At 41.4% G+C, this 21550-nt stretch overlaps 1 protein-coding gene across 2 annotated transcripts in view; it reads left to right on the top strand.

Moving 5' to 3' along the window:
* LOC124552739 (methylthioribose-1-phosphate isomerase) overlaps positions 1–20628 on the top strand; it is an 81817-nt gene extending 61189 nt beyond the window's left edge. The window contains exon 6 of one of the 2 annotated variants that reach the window (XM_047127084.1): positions 14967–20628. In XM_047127084.1, the coding sequence (XP_046983040.1) occupies positions 14967–15124 (158 nt within the window). In that variant the 3' untranslated portion in view covers positions 15125–20628. The remainder of the gene's footprint in view (positions 1–14966) is intronic. The other variant, XM_047127085.1, reaches the window with a different exon arrangement.
* The last annotated feature ends 922 nt before the right edge of the window (positions 20629–21550 follow it).

Genomic DNA, 21550 nt, shown 5'->3' with positions numbered 1-21550 from the left:
TCACTCGCTACGAAGAGGTCTCTTGGGTCACTCCCTTCCCAGGTTTCTTCCAGTGGGAAAGATGACACCCGCCAGTGACTGAAGAGCCCGAAAGCAGCTGGTCCTAGGGGTTCATGCTCATCTTCAGTCCCAGAGACTGAGCCACTGAAGTCCTCCAAGCCAGGGAAACCCAAGGAGCAGTGAGAGAAATCCAAAAAGAAAACCTCTAAGACGAAGGAAATTGCAGTGGCACCCACACCACTGTTACCTACAAGCTCTTCGGCTGAGGATGGAGTGGAGATTTTGTCGTCCACTGAGGATCTAAATCTCGCCAGACCCCCAGACACAATGCATATAGACTGCTCAGGCAATAAATCGGTGGCAGCAGGTGATTCTGAGATGTAAATTGCCTCATTGAATGTTCCATGCCTTCCCAGTCTCACTATGTCATTCTCAAGTGGAATCGCGGTGGCTTTTCCCACCACCTGGCTGAGCTATTGCAGCTGTTGAGCTTTACACCTGCTATCTGCATTGCCCTCCAGGAAACATGGTTCCCAGCAATGCAGACCCCTGCCCTCCGCAGCTATGAGGGATATTACAGGAACCATAGTGACTATAATGGTGTGTGAGGTGGAGTTTGCGTTGATGTCCTAAACTCAGTCTGTAGTGAACATGTGCCCTTCAAACCCCTCTTGAAGCTGTGGCTGTCAGAATAAGGACGACACAGGAAATAACTGTCTGCAAAGTATATCTCCCTCCAGATGGTGCAGTACCCCTGAATGTATTAGATGTGCTGATTGATCAACTCCCTAAACCTTTCCTACTTCTGGGAGAGTTTAATGCCCATAACCCTTTGTGGGGTGGCACCATGCTTACGGACAAAGCCAGAGATGTCAAAACTTTACTGTTGCAATTCGACCTCTGCCTCTTAAGTACTGGGACCGACACACATTTCAGTGTGGCTCGTGGCAGTTACTCGGCCATTGATTTATCAATTTGCAGCCCAGGACTTCTCCCATCTATCCACTGAAGAGCACATGACGACCTGTGCGGTAGCGACCACTTCCCCGTCTTCCTGTCACTGCCCCAGCGTCAGGCGCACGGACGCCTGCCCAGATGGGCTTTGAACAAGGTGGACTGGGGAACTTTCACCTCTGCTGTCACTGCTGCATCTCCCTCACACTGTAACGTCGATGTGATGATTGCGCAGGTGACTAGCACAATTGCTTCTGTGGCAGAAAAAGCAATACCTCACTCTTTAGGGTGCCCGTGGCATAAGGCAGTCCCTCGGTGGTCGCCGGAAGTTGCCGAAGCAACGGCATAAGTGGCGCCCTTGCCTGGAGCACCTCACAGCCTTTAAACAGCTCCGTGCCCGTGTTCGCTACCTTATCAAACAACGGAAGGAGGAGTGTTGGGAGATTGAGTGCCACATGCCACCTTCCCAAGTCTGGGCAAAGATCAAATGTCTTAACGTCTTTTCGGGTACCAGGCGAGAACAACTGTCCCCGGTGTTACCGTAAATGCCGAGTTACATACCGACGCAAACGCGATTGCCGAGCACTTTGCTCGAGCCTCTATTTCTGAGAACTATCCCCCAGCCTTTCACACACACGAACGGCAGCTGGAAGGTAATGTCCTCTCATTCACTACATGCTGCAGTGAATCCTATAACGCCCTGTTTACAGAGTGGGAGCTCCTCAGTTTCCTTGCACGTTGCCCTGACACAGCTCCTGGACCTGATATCATCCACAGCCAGATGTTTAAACATCTCTTGTCTGACTACAATTGACATCTTCTTGTCATCTTCAACCGGCTCTGGAGTGATGGCGTCTTTCCATCGCAGTGGCAGGAGAGCACCATCATTGCGGTGCTCAAACCCGGTAACAGCCCGCTTGATGTGGATAGCTATCACCCCTTCAGCCTCACCAACATTCTTTGTAAGCTGCTGGAACAAATGGTATGTCGGCAGTTGGGTTGGGTCCTGGAGTCACGTGGCTTGCTGACTCCGTGTCAGGGCGGCTTCTGTCAGGGTCGCTCTACCACTGATCCGAACATCCTTTCCCAGACGGCAACACCTGATTGCCGACTCCTTGGACTTACGTAAAGCATATGACATGACTTTGGTGACATCATATTTTTGCCACATTGTATGATTGGGGTCTCTGGGGACCACTCCCGATTTTTTTTTTTTTTTTTTTTTTTTTTTTTTTTTTTTTTTTTTTTTTTTTTTTTTTTTCTTTAAAAAATCCAAAACTTCCTGTCACTCCGTACCGTCCGTGTCTAAGTTAGTGGCGCCCATAGGTCCATCCATATCTAGGAGAATGGAGTCTCGCAGGGCTCTGTATTGAGTGTCTCTATTTTTAGTGGTCATTAACGGTCTAGCAGCAGTTGTCGGGTCATCCGTCTCACCTTCTCTGTATACAGACGACTTCTGCATTTCGTACTCCTGCTCCAGTACTGTTGTAGCTGAGCGGAGCCTCCAGGGAGCCATCCACAAGGCGCAGTCACGGGCTCTAGCCCACGGCTTCCAGTTTTCAGCAGCAAAGTCGTGTGTCGTGCACTTCTGTCGGCGGCGTACTGTTCAACCAGAACCCGCACTCTACCTTAATGACGATCCACTCACTGTAGTGGAGACATATCAATTCCTAGGACTGGTATTCGACGCTTGATTGACTTGGCTCCCTCATCTTTGTCAGCTTAAGCAGTAGTGCTGGCAGCACCTCAATGCCCTCTGTTGCCTGAGCAGCAACCAGTTGGTGTGCAGATCGCTGTACGCTGCTGCAGAGCCCTTGTCCAATCCCAAATTGACTATGGGAGTGTGGTTTATGGTTCGGCAGCGCCTTCAGCGTTGCATTTACTCTTCCCTGTCCAGCACTGTGGGGTTTGATGAGCGACAGGAGCTTTTAGGACGAGTCTGGTGACCAGCGTACTGGTGGAGGCTGGTGTCCCTCCACTGCAGATCAGATGTGCGTGACTGCTTGCCAGTTACGCAGCACACATTCATAGTTCCCCTGAGCATCTGAATTACCGTCTCCTTTTCCCGCCCGCGTCAGTCCATCTCCCGCATCGGCATCTCAAGTTGAGGCTAAAGATTGCGGTTTGCGTGCGGTCTCTTCTCCCCGAACTGGAGTCCTTCCCTTTACCACCTCTATTTGTGGTCTGTTCACATACACCTCCACAGTGTACACCTTGGCCGCAGCTTTGTCTGGACCTTTTGCACGGCCCTAAGGACTCTGTTAACCCCGCTGCTCCCCGCTGTCGCTTCCTCTCGATTCTCGACGTGCTCCGGGGGTCTGAAGCGATTTACACCGACGGCTCAATGGCTGATGGTCATGTAGGCTTTGCATATGTTCACAGAGGACGTATTGAGCAGAACTCTTTGCCAGTTGGCTGCAGTGTTTTCACTGCGGAGCTGGCGGCCATATCTCGTGCTCTCGAGTACATCCACTCATGTGCTGGCGAGTCATTTCTCCTGTGTACTAACTCACTGAGCAGCCTGCAAGCTATCGACCAGTGCTACCCATGCCACCCTCTGGTAGGGTCCATTCAGGAGTCCATCTGTGCCGTGGAACAGTCCTGCCATTCCTTGGTGTTTGTGTGGACCCCAGGACACGTCGGAATCCCTGGCAACGAACTTGCCGACAGGCTGGCCAAACAGGCGATGTGGAAACCGCGTGCGGAGATAGGCATCTCCGAAGCTGACCTGTGTTCTGTCTTACATCGCAGGGTTTTCCGGCTTTGGGAGACGGAATGGCATAACAGCACGCACAACAAACTGCACATCATCAAGGAGACTATGAATGTGTGGAAGTCTTCTGTGCAGGCCTCTCGCAGGGAGTCAGTTGTCCTCTGCCGGTTCCACATTGGCCGTACGTGGCTACAAAGCATCTCTTTTGTTCACAGGTTCTCCTGCTTCATGTTTACATTCTTTGCAAACCACTGCTTTCCCTCTCTTCATTAGCGGAGGTTGACATCTAAATACGGCGTCTTTGCACGTGTATAGCTGGCCATCTTTTCTGTCGTTTTCAGTTTCATAAGTGAGGTGAAAACTTCAAAAAAACTACCAGCTACATGTATACAAATACGTTGTCTTTAGATTCGTGACTGGTGCATTTAGCCATGGCTCGTGTCACAAAGCTGGAAGGTGATCATTGTGCGATTTGAAAGTTGGTGGTAATGATATATGCTCTACATCTGCAGCAAATAGCAAGAGCGTTACAAATATCATAGAAAGTTTGAAGTGGGCCGCACTTGCAGACAGACGACATGCTAAACAGAAGGGGCTGCTCACTAAATTCAAAAATCACGAGCCATTAGCATACAAACAGTGACGGAGGAATACAGTTCCTCAAAACCTGTTTCTTTCCATCTGGACAAACGAGAATGCTCTGATCCTGGCATATTTTCTTTCTCATATAAAAACAAAGATGATGAGACTTACCAAACAAAAGCTGTGGCAGGTCGATTGATACACAAACAAACACAAACATACACACAAAATTCAAGCTTTTGCAACAAACGGTTGCTTCATCAGGAAAGAGGGAAAGACGAAAGGATGTGGGTTTTAAGGGAGAGGGTAAGGAGTCATTCCAATCCCGGGAGCGGAAAGACGTACCTTAGGGGGGAAAAAAGGACGGGTATACACTCGCGCTCGCGCTCGCGCTCGCGCGCGCGCGCACACACACACACACACACACACACACACACACACACACACACACACACACACACACAAGCAGACATTTGTAAAGGCAAAGAAACTTCCTGATGAAGCAACCGTTTGTTGGGAAAGCTTGAATTTTGTGTGTATTTTGTGTGTTTGTTTGTGTGTCTATCGACCTGCCAGAGCTTTTGTTTGGTAAGTCTCATCATCTTTGTTTTTAGATATATTTTTCCCACGTGGAATGTTTCAAAAGAAAGATGATGTGACTTGCCAAACGAAAGTGCTGGCAGGTTGATAGACACACAAACAAACACAACCAGTGTGTATGTTTGTGTTTGTGTGTCTGTCAACCTGCCAGCGCTTTCGTTTGGTAAGTCACATCATCTTTGTTTAGAAAAAAAAAATCTGTTGGTTTCATTTGCTACAAATTTCATCAGCTCTTCCGTTAAAAATATCAGGAAATATGACAAAACACTTGCATCTTGCCCTAAACAACACACGACTGTTACTTCAAGATTCATTTGAAGAATAATCGCTACCATCACTGTCAAAAATTTTATTCTCACTGTCGCTTCTAGTGAAAATTAAAACGATTTCTTCGTCTGTACAACCATGATGGCGTGTCATTTTATTTTTAAAACGTTAACGGTGTCAACAGTCAGTAAAACCACAGACGAAAACTGCAACACAAGAACACAACAGCAAACATTCACGAGGCTTCAACTGTGCCGGCGGAATGCTGAACAGCTACTAGGCACTCGGCACGAACATACAGAGGCCACAGGGGAAGAAGCGGCAGCGTGTCTCAACATGTCAGGAGGACAGAGGAGTCACTAAGGCGTACACACGTTCAGAGTACCAGGTAGGAGGACTTGTGGCGCGCATAAACACATTCAGAGCACACGGGCAGGTACAAAGGTGTGCGTCAACACGTCCAGAGCAATTAAAGGGTTAAACTAAAAGTAGACAAACAACTCATATTGAAAAGGATATTTACAGATGAGGAAAGGCAAGAAAGATCAGAATGAGTGAAAAGATACTGGGCAGTTAAGAAAGAACAAAACATGTGCTTACTGAAGAAGAGGACCAGGAAATGATGGACTAAAGTGGTCCAGTAAGGCTGTAAAAGCAAATAATAAAGTAAGAAGGATTCATGATTGCAATACAGGGTCAAACAATAAACACCAGATATTACAGCAAGCATATTATTAAAGATACCAATACCACAACAGATAAATGCAGACTTTGCAAACAACAAATAGAAACAGTAGATCACATCACAAGCAGATGTACAATACTAGCAAATACAGAATACCCCAGAAGACATGACAGTGTAGCAAAAATATTACATCAACAGCTTGCCTTACAACATAAACTTATAAAACAACACGTTCCCACATACAAGTATGCACCACAAAGTGTACTGGAGAATGATGAATTCAAATTATACTGGAACGGAACCATTATAACAGATAAAACACCACCACATAACAAACCTGACATCACACTCACCAATAAAAAGAAGAAATTAACACAACTAATCGAAATATCCATACCCAATACAACAAATATACAGAAGAAAACAGGAGAAAAAATTGAAAGATACATCCAACTGGCTGAGGAAGTCAAGGACATGTGGCATCAGGATAAAGTTGACATTATACCAATTATACTATCAACTACAGGAGTCATACCACACAATATCCACCAGTACATCAATGCAATACAGCTACATCCAAACTTATATATACAACTACAGAAATCTGTAATTATTGATACATGTTCAGTTACCCGAAAGTTCCTAAATGCAATATAACACATACCATACAGTTAAAAGGAAGTGATGCTTGATCAAGGTCCGCGTCACTTTCCATTTTTAACCAGACTTAACGTCTGAGAAAGTAAAGAAATAGTAATAATGAAAGAACTTTGGCAGGTAAGTCCAAATGGAGGGTTTCTTTGTTATCATAAAGCAATTATCTTTTGTGTGTGTGTGTGTGTGTGTATATAATTTTCAAACTCCAGAAAAGAGCCATAAGAATAATAACCAAAAACACTAATCGAGCTCATTGTAAAGGTCTGATAGAACACTGGGGATTTTAACTGCTCCAAGTGAATACATTTGCCAGTCAGTTGCGCACATCAAAAATAACATTGGCAATTACTGCACCAACAGCTCTGTCCATGACCATGCAACAAGAGATAGACTCAACTTACATTTACCAAGAAAAAATAAACATAAAACTCAAAGCAGCATTTCCTACCAAGGAATAAAACTGTACAATAAATTACCAAAAGAGATTAAAGAAATTGCCAAAATACACTTATTTAAAAAGGCAGCTAAAAACTATCTGTTATGCAATACATTTTATACATTGAAGGATTACTTAGCTAAAACAGAGTAGGGATTTGATAAAAAATGTTATACAAATAAATAATAATAATAATAATAATAATGACAAGAGCAAGGAATCTGGAAGAAGAGACCAACATCAGAATTATATAAATACACAGACAAGATTACGGATACAATAAGGAAAAGAAGAATGCAGTTCTACGGACATATCCACAGGATGAATGAAAACAGAATTTCAAAGTGAATTCTTAAAGTCATCAACTCAGGAAGGGGAAAAACAAAATGGGTAAAAGAAGTTGAAGAGGGCCTCAGAAAAGCACACACAACAGTAAACGATGCAGAAAATAGAACTGAATTCAGGAACATCATCAAAAAACATAAATTTGACACCACAACACAGAAGATACCAGGTTGTAAATGGACAGCGGAGCGAAAGAAACAACACCGTGAACACATGAAGAAAATTTGGGCTCAGAAAAAACATAAACAAACAAACAATCATCATAAAGGAATTAAAGTGCAAACTCTCTCTTTAAATTGGAAAAATTGAAAATTATTATAATGATGATGATGATGATGATGATGATTATAAAATATACAGCATTCCACATAACACCTTCACTTTGTTTTCTTCCTTCTTTTTTCCTTTCTAGAAATACTTACCTCCAAGCTATGCATAGCACAATACTAACACGTCTTCCTCTTTCTGAGCTCAACACCTCACTCATTGTGGAGGGATGCTGAGTCAATTTTGCAGGATAGCAAATGGGAACATGCGGTACAAAAAATAGCCCATAGATCACCAGCGTGTGTGTGTGTGTGTGTGTGTGTGTGTGTGTGTGTGTGTGTGTGTGTGTGTGTGTGTGTTACGAAACAGTGTGTATAGTGTGTGCAGTGACTGATAGTGAGATATGAGTGAACAGTGTGGTATTACATTATTTAATAAGTTATTTGTAAACAAAGTATTGTATACCAGGAGTAAATCTAATGATTGTCTCTAACTAGAAGTCTGTAAATATATGTGTATATGAATTAGCTTATTTTAAATTGATCTAAATTTGTAAATACTTTGGTATGTCCTATATCCTTGTAAAAAGAGATCTACGGATGAATAAAGCTGCTGCTACTACTACTACTACTACTACATACACATATACTACTAGTAGTAGTAGAACAGATTCAGTTGGCTTCATAGTCACTGACTCGTTATTCTGTATATCAGGAGTAGGGAACCCAATGAGACTGCATTGCTTCTCAGGAGATTTTGTGGTCTGTAGACTGCAATGTAACGATGCAACATCTAGTCGATAGCTACCACAGAACTGTTGTGTTGGTATGGTGGGATGTGTATTGAACAAGACGTGGGTTCAGCGGTAGTGCTGAACAGAGTGAGTACACGTGTTCTTACATTTTGTGGTTGGTCTCCTCCAGTTGTTCCTGTCAGTTTATGCACATTATTATTTTCTGGCACTCACCTTCAAGAGGATGTTCAGATTGTGCTGCTTAAAAGTCAACGTGCAGTATAGTGTAAGTTTTAGGTACTTCAAAATTGTGCAGTGTTTTTTGGTCAGGCAGATGTTAGGTCTCATTTGTGCATCTCTTTCTCAGATAAAAGCCACATGTATGTATAAGTATGTAGAGAGAGGGAGTTGGAGCCTGTGTACAGTCAAAGACTTGAAGGAAAAAAGGCTCCAAGTGCCAAAATCGTGAGTTTGGGGAAAATGAATTTTGAGTATACTAGGTAAATTAATGGTCATAATTGCACTATTAATGTGTTTTATTTGTAAGTTAAGTGTAGTAGAAGCAGCAGTGAAAAGCTTGAGTGACTGTGGTTCAATTATCAGCAAAAAGATAGTAAAAGTTCATGCTGCTTGTGTAAAACTGTGTGGGGTCATTATTTGACAGTACTGTATCATTTCAATCAAATCTTATCTTCTCTTCTTCAAATATGTTGCTTGTAATGTCCAGGGCAGGTAGTTGCACCTTTGCGCCTTTTCTCAGAATAGGGATACCTTCTCAGGTCTGGGTTCCATTTAAGCTTCTCATGGTGTTAACCGCATGAACGTATGTTTGTTCAACCGTAGCCACTGTATTTTGGAAATGCTTAGATTTGCTGTATGTATATTACAATCACTGCTGTGCTGAACATTTAAGAAGTCAGATGCATTTACGTTACTGATGATAAGTGGGTTTATTTGCCTTGATTGCGATATCATGCCCTTTACAAATTCTAGAACAATACATTTGGTAATTCAGGAATGAATATTCAATACAGTTATAGCGTAGGTTAGCATTCAGTGATGAAACCTGTGCTGGACAAGCTTTTGCTGGAATATATTTATTACTTGAACTTACATATTCATTCTCTCCATTTTCAGATTTTGTCCTCATTGCTGTTACAGTATCGTCTCCTTTAATTTGTCATTTCCTTCCACCCAAACTGTTACGAGCATCTGCTGCCTCTGTTATTTTATCTAACACTAAGGAGTAAGGACACGGAACATAGCCTTCCATATGTAAACATCAGTAGCTGTTAAACCACACTCCATCTCTTGATTACATTTTTGTTTGTGGCAGTTTGAGCCTTTTATATGTTATTGGGCTCGGTATGTAGATCCTATTTCACAAAAAATCTCAAAATTCCTTATCGTGGCACGTACAGCCTTTTTTATTTCAAGTCTTCCGTTGCTTTTCACCTATCTGAAACTTCTTGCCCTGTGATAACACTGCCATCAGCATAAGTGAATCTTCAGATCTCTTCACAGGAAGAGATTGATAATGTGTAGAGATGTTAAAGAAAGGTGGTGCTCATTTTCCAGGTTCCTACATCTGCTTCACTGTCCTCAGAATTCCACATCACTAGTTCCACACACTACTATGCTGATTAATAATGATGCAAGGGCTTGTTGTGCCTATTGTGCCTAAAAAAAACTTGTGTGTGTGTGTTTCTTAGTGTTTTTTGTAATTTCTATTTATGTTGTCTTTCTCTTCCCTCACATCCTAAGCTTGATAAAACAAAAGTGACTGGTGGTTGGAAGGAGTCAGATCTGGAGATATGTAAATTACCAAATGTCACTCATACTTGTTGGTCTGTTCCCTTGTGGAATGTGCCATATAAGCATGGACAGTACCATTTAAAAGCATCTTCCTATGACATTATCTTGAAGAAATCAGTGTCCTTTGTGAAAAATGTGTGATCTCAATTCTAAATCTATCCCGTCCAGACCAGGTTTGTGTCCTTCGTAGTAAAGGTCAACAAACACTTGGCCATGCTCTCTACAGTAGTTTACGTGAGATGTGTTGCAGAAAAGTAATGAGTTACTTTTGGTACCTGCTCAGATTGTCGTGCATGTTAGCACGCTGCTTCTGGGATTTGAGGAGACACATTGGCCCCCAGATTGAATCCACCCGGCGGATTAATGATGACAGCCTGTATTACGGCCAGGACAGATCTGACCCTTAGGTGATTTCCCTCATTGCCCTGGGCCTCAGTTACACGGTTTACAAACATTTAGAAAACATTTGCACATTGTAAAGTGGGATAACACTAGTCACAGACAGTTGAGGTACACACATTCTGTCCCCAGAGCAGTACATGGTGTCAGGGATGGCACCAACTTTGCCAAATCCAAAACTCAACATGCCAACCCCTTGAAGATACAGGATAAAGGCAAGAAAAAAGAATAAAGAACAATTTTTGACAGATGTCCCCTTTACAATAATTCCGTTTGGCAGTTACGCAGTGAAGGAAGCATTGTTTCCGGGCTTTGTTGCTGTTCTGGATTGCTGATGTGTGAATACATTTCAGCTCATTGGCTAAACTCAGGGTATTATACACAGTAGCAGAGTTACACCATATACAAACGTGTGGAGGGGCTAGAAAAGGAAAGAAGGGAAAGGGATTAGTAATGCAGAATCAGTGACAATGGGCGAAAATGGGTACCGCTCCAGGCTTTGAACCCGAGATGCCCGCTTACTAGGCGGGTGTGTTAACTACTGCGCCATCCGAGACACATTGTTATCGCAACTGCACGCACTATCTCGGTACGCCTCACAGCTGACCGATATTCCCACTGGCTGCCACCTGTCTGCAGTCCCTCTCCATTTCTCTTTGCTCGCAACTCTGAGATTCCTGAAGGAGGTGGATTCATTGCCCATCTAGGCATATCAGTTACATGTCCAAAAGAACAGGCACAACGCTTCGTGTACAGTGACACTACTTAGAATGATTTTTGAACCAGCAGATAAAAACAGCTCACAGAGACTGAGATTTGGAAAGTATGAGCGCTGAAGAATCGTAGGAATTAAGAATAAACTCGCAAATTGCGATTATGGTTCTGCATCGTTTGTAGAATATATCAATACAACTGAAAATTTGTGCCGGAACGGGACTTGAACACGGATTTCCTGCTTGTGCAAGCAATTGCCTTGACCACTTCAGCTATCTGAGCACACTGCCAGAAGTGACCCAAATCTCAATTTGCCCTGGTGTCTATTCTCCCTTGTGCTTGTATTATCTTACCGTGTGTCCCACATGGGGTGAGACACTGCTTTCTCTCATTGTTGCCTTGCTGTGGCATGAAATAATGGAGAGTACTGTCTGAGACTGCATGTTGACAAGCAACATCCGCATTCAATTAAGAACAAACTTGTAATTTGTTCTGACATATTCTATTCCTGTTGTGGAACGATAATTGCAGTTTGTGAGTTCGTTCTCAGTTGATTGTGCTGTTGATTGTCATTACAGTGCCTCAGCCACTGCACTGCAGTAATCATAGGAATGCCAGATACTTATAATTTAATGTACGAAATTGACGTGGTGGACTGTTAAGATACAGTATCAAAGTGCATGCATTATCTGATAGAACATTTGGCAGCCTTTTCTTGTATGTTTGAAAGGTTCTGTAATAAAAATTTTGGGCAAAAAAAAAAAAAACTGAAGGACTAAAGGTAACTTGCCATACAGTTGAGGCACCGAGTCGTCATTAGACACACGATCGAGACTGAGATTGTGGGTAGTTTTCGAGTGAATCCTTCTTCAGAGCTATAAAATACATAGACACCCACACAGACATATCACTCTGACATTACAGCTCAACTGGGACAACGGGTGGTGTTGGATGGCATGAGAGGGGAAGGAAGTTGCAGTGAGTGGGAGGTAGTGCTTGGGAAGATCAGTTGACAGGTGGGAAGGAGAAGAGGCAGGGATTCACAATATACATAAATGTCCTTGTGGATGACATCGGAAGTTCACTGAGGCTTTTTGCGGATGATGCTGTGGTACATCGAGAGGTTGTAACAGTGGAAAATTGTACTGAAATGCAGGAGGATCTGCAGTGAATTGACGCACGGTGCAGGGAATGGCAATTGAATCTCAATGTAGACAAGTGTAATGTGCTGCGAATACATAGAAAGAAAGATCCCTTATCATTTAGCTACAATATAGCAGGTCAGCAACTAGAAGCAGTTAATTCCATAAATTATCTGGGAGTACGCATTAGGAGTGATTTAAAATGGAATGATCATATAAAGTTGATCGTCGGTAAAGCAGATGCCAGACTGAGATTCATTGGAAGAATCCTAAGGAAATGCAATCCGAAAACAAAGGAAGTAGGTTACAGTGCACTTGTTCACCCACTGCTTGAATACTGCTCAGCAGTGTGGGATCCGTACCAGATGGGGTTGATGGAGGAGATAGAGAAGATCCAACGGAGAACAGCACGCTTCGTTACAGGATCATTTAGCAATCGCGAAAGCGTTACGGAGATGATAGATAAACTCCAGTGGAAGACTCTGCAGGAGAGATGCTCAGTGCGGGCTTTTGTTGAAGTTTTGAGAACGAATCTGCAGCATGACCTTGGGCACCAACTTGTTATTGGGCTGTCTAGAGGAACCCTTCCTAGTCACCCAATATTCCAAAACCCTTGTCTGGTTCCTGAGCCCCTTCATTTAATGATATGGACCGAGGATGAAGACACTCCACCCTCATTTCAGCATGACCTCAATACCTGGCCTGTCATCTACTGCCGCGGCTCCTCTGTAGCCCAGCATGCAACCTTCCTGGATATTGACCTCCACATTTCCAATGCTACTTACAAACACAACACCTGTGTTATAGTAACTGCCAGACCTTTCAAAGAGAATACACTCATAAGACAAAAAAGACACATTGTGAAGGAATTATCCAAATGGGTCAGAAATAGGTAGATGTGCTGTACGTGTTACAAAATACAAATTATTACAGTTTCAGAAAAATTGGATGATTTATTCAAGAGAGAGAGTGTTTCTTAAATTGAGCAATCCAGTAATGTATTGGCCCACCTTTGACCTTATGCAAGGAGTTATACGGCTCGGCACCGATTGATAGTTTTGTCGGATGTTGTCCTCTAGGATTTAGTGCCAAATTCTGTGTAATTGGCACATTAGATCGTCAAAATCGTGAGATGGTTGGAGGACCCTGCCATTAACGCTCCAGACATTCTGAATTGGGAAGAGAGATGGGACCGTGCTGACCGAGATAGGATTTGGCAAGCACGAAGACAAGCAGTAGAAATTCTCACAACATATAGGGAGGCATTATCCTGCTGAAATGTAAGCTCAGAATGGCTTGCCATGAAGGGCAACAAAATTGGGTGTAGAATGTTGTCGACCTAATGCCATGCCATTAGGGTGCCGTGGATGACGACCGAAGGGGCCCAGACCGTCGCTTCTGGTTGTCAGGGTGTATGGTGGGTGACAGCTAGGTTGGTATTCCACTGCTCTTTTGGTCATCCCCAGGCAGGTCTTCACTCGTCAGTGGGACTCAGTTTGAAGCAAGCCTCATCACCGAAGACAATTATACTTCAGTCAGCAAGTGTCCTGTATATGATCATTGAGGGCTCCTAACATACTAATTTAGGGCTTATAACATACTAATTTATGTAGGTTACCTGTTTAGATTGGCACATATGCAGTCCGATATGCTGTCACTTGTCTTCACGTCGGAAACTCGTTGACTGGAGTAGAGTTGTCTTCAGTGATGGGTCTCACTTTGAATGACACAGTGACCAGAAAAGGCGTATCAGGTGATGCCCCCGTCGGCAGTGAGACTTAGTCACCCACCGTATGGCCCAGCAACCAGGAGTGATCATCTGGGTCCGTGCCCCCTGCCCTCTGCTCCCTGCCCCTCAGACAGTCTGGTCAGACATGGACAGTCTATCTGCAATGACAAACAATTCTTGTGCAGTATGCTGAGATGACACCCATGAACCAGTTGCAAAGGGGCACCTACAACATAAACATGGAGTGAAACAGTTTCACTACATCCTTTGCTGCTGCTGCTGCTAATAACTGTTGTTGCCATTCAACAATCTGACCTCATGTGACACTTAACTCTTTCCACATTGTCACCTGTCCTCAAGGTGGAAAGTCTTCCCACACAAGCTTTGGTTTCTACTACTTGCTAAAAAGGACTTGTATCCTCTGAGCACTTGTGCTCTGGATAGTGACTGTTCTATAGTAAGTCCCTTCTGACATTTATTACATCACGGTAGTGGTTTTGCCGAGCTTTGTGCAAAATTTGATGACAGCGCATCTCACTCAGATGCTCTCAACACTTGTATTAGCACTGCAGGGAGGTCAAACTGGTACCGATTTAATGGCACAGTATGACCTAACTGCCACCCACAGAGGGTGCTGTATGTTCTTGCACAGTGTTGTCAACCACATTAATTATTTCCAAACACGTTTTGCTTTTAATGTAGATATGTTGGTCTTCCTTGTCATCTGCATAGTTCTTACACAACTTCTAGCTGTTAACTGAGCATCACAGATGCTTACGCAAATGGCGGTGCTAATCCGTGACAGAAATTCTGGGCTTTAAATAAATTAAGTCACTGATTGCTGCCACAATATTTCACCTAGTTTTATTAAAAATCTTCCTGTACCATTCATAACAGAAGTAGATGCATAGCCGTTTTCTGTCGGCAGGTATAGCTTGCTGGAATCCGGCATTCGATGTGACCCCTGCGGAACTCGTAACTGCGATAGTGACGGAGCGCGGGGTTGTCGAGCCGGGTCAGCTGCGGAAACTGCTGGTGGAGGATCGGCAGCCCAACGGAATGCTCGTCGGTGACATCCCGTCCTAGCGCCGCTCGGTCCTGCCGCGGTCTCGCCGGGTGGGACACTCGTCGGCGCAGCTCGTCTGCCGTACTCGATTTACTTGTTCTGCTGAGGACCCTTGTTATGTCAATTTTATGAAATTGTGAACACATTTTGTAAGCAGTGCTGTAAACCACAGCTCAGATGCTTTTACCTTTATCTCTTACCTTTATTTTCTGTTATTTTTACAACCATATTATTGTAGTTTCTCAGCACACTACTGTTGCTAAGCTGGGATTGATGGATTGTTGATTCAGTATTAGGTGCAGAATTTTTCCAGGGTGATCCTTATCGTATAGTAAGTAGACATTTGTCGAATGGTGTAAAAAAGGGAGAGCATTCAACTTTCGCTGTGCTAATTTGTGGTCACAATGAAAAAATATATTTCAAAGATCTTATTTGTTCATAAAGATGTGTTTCAGGTGTTGATATAGTTCATCTTGATATGGTGACTGATGGGTAATGGATGATTCGCAGTTGAATTGAGTCGAGTTATCGTACTGGGAACCCAAAGTCTCATATGTAAGTGCCAGTAGGGTTCTTCCGCATAGCTATTAACACAGTTTATTGATATGTATATATGGAGTTTAACACATTTTTAGGAACAAGTAGTTTTTGAAGCAAGGTTTCTGTAGATATTGACAGCACTTTGCAGTTTAGGAACTGTGATGTGATGTGATGCGATGCGTGTGTCTGTCATACTACAGTAACTAAATTTTTGGGAGATGATTCTTGAGATTTTAAAATTGTCTAACTTTGTTCTCTATCTGAAACTTTCTCCTCTCATTTGGTGAAAACATAATTATCTGATTCGCACACACTTTGTCTTGTAGCGATAATATGTCAGGTTTATTAATTAAGAAAAACTACACAAAGTGCCTTCTTATGGAAACCCTGAAATATCTGTACTTTTTAAAAACAGAACAAAATGCTGCAAAAGACAAGTGAAATTTACGTGTCTAGTCACATAGTCACATACTATTCCGTATACTCAAAGGAAATAAAGCACAAGCTGCAGTGATTAAGCATGAACAAGGACTGTTAAATTTGATTATACTCATCTTGGTTGTGTGAACTCAAATACTTAGAAATAGAAAATCCTGAGCAGTCTCATCTTCATGTGCTGGGAGTGGGATAGATTGAAGGTGGCAATTGACAAGTCAACTATTTTAGATGCGGTGTCCTCGGGAGAGGTCGTTGGGTCATCACAGAAGTGGTAAGTAAAAAAGTATAGAAAGTGCCCTCTACCTGAGTAACAATCAGTTCGAATGAAATGAGGTGGGGAAGAGGTTGCAGTTCATAGGAATTTGTAAGAGGCAAGAGGAGAACAGGGAGAAAACAGAAGACGTGCCAGGTTTTAGAAATGACAGAAGAACGAAACCTGCAGAATTAAAATTGCTCCCTGCCAAACAAATTTTGGAAAGCAGCGTATCCTTACTGAGTGTGTAGTGTGTGATACATAAAAATGAATAATGGATTTGACTTTAATGGAATTTTACTTTTGGCTTTAGAAAATCGTGAGAAGGGACTCTTCAGACTAAAGTTGTGTCCACTGCGAGTATTGAATAAGGGAATATATAAAATGTAATGTAAAGTAAATAAATACATTCATCTCAAAAACTTGTAGTTTAAACAACCAACCGGAGAAGACAAATTGCTTCAATTGTATATGGTATCTAGTGCATGCATGCATGCTTAATTACATACATACGTGCTTGCTCCTGTGATAGAAATCAGTTTCTGGGCAAGTTGATGTGTGTCCTAATATCAAAAAAATTTTGTGGAATTTAAACAACTTATGTTTAGCAGTAGTATAAGTGATGTATTGCCCCTCCCCCCTCGTAAGCAAGCAGTCGTAAAATAATGTTTATGAAATGAGTGTCACTATGCATAATTTTTGTCCTTGCACAATTCATTCCTCTGGCTGGAATGTTGATGCTGCAATGTACGCATTATGTGATAAAAGTAAGAGCTAACAGTTAATGGTAATACTTGCATCAGTATAGAACATTTGTAGATGATTTTTAGCGGGTCATAAGTAGAATAACTGTGTAATATCACTTTGAGTGTTTGGCATCAGCAATCACATTTGGACAGTTTATTGCTTCTTTCTGACCTTTTCCCTTTCCTTCTGCTTTTTCTTTTTTTTCAATGGTTAGCTTTGTGTAGCGTATTTCGAGTATTGTTTATGACTATTCTTGAAATACAAATAGCATCCTGCCTTTCCAAGAATAGTGTGATGGCATATTGATTCTGTGAGCATGATAGAAGTTTCTAAATAATTCCATATAGAAAACATTTTACTTTTTTGGAGGATGAGTTGTGGTTTGCCCTTCTGTGCTTTTTCTGTAACAAACGCCATCTCAGAGTCAGTTGTGTGTTTGTATTTTTTATGGCAGATTTACAAATATGTTTGCAAAGTAGGGGTATTAAAAGCAATAAAAAAAAGGCTTGCCTATTAAAACTGTGTGTCTAAGAGATTTTAAAAATAAACATATTTTCTTGTAGGCAGCAAATACTTTATTGTTTACATGGTTCATTGATGGTTAATTGTGAACTAGCTCATGTTACATATTGTATGATTGAAGTTTAGAATGTTTGGAGATTTGTTCTGTGCCTTATTTCTAAGCAATAAGTAGTTTATGCTGCAGTTAAGCACTGGCATACAACTCAGCCGTGAGCTGTGTAGACAGAGCAGCTTGTCAGAGGCTAGTTTCTGGCTTTGTGAAATCTCAAGAGTATACGAAGCACTTAGTACATTGTTATTTTTTATTTTGAAAAATTGAACATTTGTATTATTAGAAAGACAATTACTAGACATGTGAAGAAGATAAACTCATGGAAAAATGGCACAGTTGACTGGCTGCTTCCAGCAAAACATTAGGTCATAGTATAGCAGATGCATTTAGAGAGCATTGCAATAAGAAACTAACAGCTTGCTACAAGAAATACAGTTCTCTGCAGTACCCACTGTAGAGCTGGTTTATGAAGGGTCTGTATGTAAGCTAAGCAGAGGTTGTGGCCAGATCATGGCATCATTCCATCAAATGTAGCAGGAGTGCTATGATGCAAGTAATCACCCATTTTAATGTATAATGTCTTCATCCCTCACCAACACACTCCCATCCCCCCCCCCCCCTCCCCCCTCATCCCCTATTATTTTATGTTATTTGGTTATTTCAAGTACATCATTTAGAAGGTGGTTCTATGTTTCAAATGCTTGAGGACAAGTGTTTCTTTTTAAAAATTCGTTTCTTCAGCTATTTTTTTGTTATGTCGTAGGCACTTTCCTTGCTACATTTTAGCTTAGCCACACGTATAATAGAGTAAGTATGTAAATTGTATTAAGCCATATTGTCCCTTAAAAAGCCCAGTTTCCGGACATTGTCAATGTTTGACCATGTAAACTTACTTTCCAGTCTGTGTTCATGCTGTTAATGTATGTCCTTTGATAATACTTTCAATAATATATAACAAAATTGGGTCAGTTTTTGAAGCTCGATGACAATATCTGCCATTATATAATTTTCATTCTGTGAACAAATAACTGAGTAAACTTCGTCTGACATTTGGAATGTGTGAAACAGCCACAAGGAGTAAAAAGGCACTGGGTGAAATTAGGGAACTATTAAACATTTTTCTGTTCTCTGACTGCATAGGGGGCAGTCTCCCATTTTTTTAAAACACGTGTATCCCAGTTATTTAATTAGTCCCATATTCAGATCCCATTTTTGTCTTCATGAGATGTTGATCGCAGCACACAGTAAGTTAAACCATTATTCAATTTTATAGCTGTATACTAAGACACAGAATGTATACATGTTGAGAAAGTGTAAGTTTACACATTTGGGCAGGGTTGTGCTAATTGTACTGTTCCTGCAGATACATGTGGAGATAACAAGTCTGCAGAAAACTTGGAGCGTGTGTTATGTGGTGTTTCTCTCTGCCCTTTTTACTTTATTGTGGCTCTTCTTCCCCCCAATCCTCTTCATGTGTTGGTTGTACTACCACTGCCATTACACCTTTCATTGCAATTGCCATCTTCCAGATGTGATTTTTCCTTTATAAAGCTAGTCACCTTGTATACACTCTTCATTTAATGACTGGGAGGGAGAAATACTTCAATGATAGTAAGATGTGGTATTGAATAAAAGACTGACTGACTGAGATTTTTGGTGTAAATTCTTTCACAGGAGACTTGTTCATAAATGTAATCACCATGCTGATAAATATTTCTAAAATGTGGACTCAGTTCTTCCATTTCATGTAGTGTATATCAGAAGAAGAAAGTATTTGTATTATTATTACAAGAGGGTTTTCTTTTTAAAATTTTTGTATCTCCAGTACTACTTAGGAGTAAGTAAATTAGCAAATTAATATCTAAAGCAAGACGATGAACTATTTGTAGTTCTGTTCTCTGTTGGTGTTATGTGGGTGATACTGATACTTCAATTTTCCACTACTTGGTTTGCTGTTTGTGCTGCAGCAAGCTCAGGGTTTCTGCTGTAGGTATCTGTGAAAAATGTGACTTAAAGAAAATAACGTTAGTTTTTCTGATCATAGCTCTTGCATTATACATGGTTTTAGTTTTGTTAATGCATAGTTCCTGAAATATTGTTTGCACTATGCTTTGTATCCATACCTATGCAGACAAGAAATATAATAATAACTTGTTACATTTTGGATGGAGAAAGAGTGATCTATATGAGAAAGAGAGAGAGAGAGAGAGAGAGAGAGAGAGAGAGAGAGAGAGAGAGCATAAACATATGTCCATTATTTTTAAGAGGTGTTTGTTTTTTTACATTTTCTCTCCTTATCCCCTTCTTCCGTGCCTCCTCTCTCCCACCTCTCACCCCCCACCCCCACCCTCTTTCTCTCTCTCTCTCTCTCTCTCTCTCTCTCTCTCTCTCTCTCTCTCTCTCTCTCAAATATTAGTATAGAAAGTGATATTTTATTACACATGTGTCTGCATAGGTGATTAGTTGTAATTGATACCTATTACTGAAAATACAATACTGAAATTATTTGGTTATTCTTACATATTGTGTGTGGTATGTTTAGTTCTATGTATTAATTTGGTTGTAGTTGTAAATGACCACCTCTAAATGGTAATTAAGGAGCCAGAAAAGGGATATTAACATGTTGTGGTATCTAGGTTACTTCGTATTTAGAGACTTAATGTGTACATAATGTGATTTGTGACTCAAATTGAGTTACAGAGGAAAAGAAAGAGAGACTGTCTTGGGCAGTAGTAGAGGACAGAATATGACAAAGTTCCATTCTGGTACATTTCATAGGATGTAAATATATACATATTTATTAATTTTAACTGGAATGAAAATGCAGTGTGCACAAATAATTTGTCCTCCTCAGTTCTATCTACTTTGTATGGTAGCTAATGTTGCAGTGCAAGGTCATAAATTTTGATATGTACCTTATTTTGGGCATTGTATATACCGAATTATTTTATTAAAAGTTAGACTCCAGTTAATGATTTGTTGTGTTTATTTTTCCTTATCCATATTTCATTCCAGAAGTTTAAAACCTGGTTGCTGTAGGATGTCTCACAGTGTGCATCGCATTGCCCTAGGTTTTGTAAATTGTGAATATCTGCACTGCAAGCGGGGGGGGGGGGGGGGGGGGGGGGAGGAGTGAATAAGCGAGATCAAAGGTGAGACAAAACACAATGGAAAAAGAACATCAATCAGTAGAACCTGTTGGGGCGATGGGGATTGAAAAACAGGGGCCAGAGTTAGGCGAATTAATGAGGTTTATCAAAGAGCAGTTTGAATCGCAGAACACAAAACAGGACGAACTGAAGGCAGAATTAAACTCTACTTAGAATATTAACTTGAGCCTCTAGTTTTGTGTTTTGCAAATCTAACTTAATTAGATGCAAGAATGGAAATAAGAATTGTCCGATTCCCTGAGTGAACAGACAATTATTTTATTTAAGGATTTAGAACAAAGAAATGAAGCTCATCTAAAAGGGTTAGTTCAAAAATTAGAATATGATGTACACTGGAAATGTAGTAATTTGGAAACACAATTTAACGAAAAATACGACTCTTTGAAAAATGTTTGTAATGTTACATTTGATGTGGTCGAATGAGAATTAACTACGCTAAAAACCAATGTCCAGAAACAAGATAAGTTGCTCCCCCTAGTACAGGCGCAAATTTCGAGGGTCAAATCATGGGTGCAAACCGTAGAACAGAACGTCAAAGAAAAGTTAATGACTGCAGAGCTTATAAATTTGAATGGCTTAGAAGAACAAGTAGAAGAATTAATAGGACAAAAGGTTGAAGAGAAACTAAGTGTTGATATCTCTTCGCCTAGAGTAACTTCAGATTTAGATAACACCAAGAAAGACTTAGAAACTTAGAGGAAAGAATTCAAGCTTATGCAGAAGA

The sequence above is a fragment of the Schistocerca americana genome, chromosome 10, assembly GCF_021461395.2.
Source record: "Schistocerca americana isolate TAMUIC-IGC-003095 chromosome 10, iqSchAmer2.1, whole genome shotgun sequence".
Taxonomy (NCBI): Eukaryota; Metazoa; Arthropoda; class Insecta; order Orthoptera; family Acrididae; genus Schistocerca; species Schistocerca americana.
Note: the sequence above shows the minus strand (reverse complement) of the source record. Positions and strands in the feature narration are given on the sequence as shown.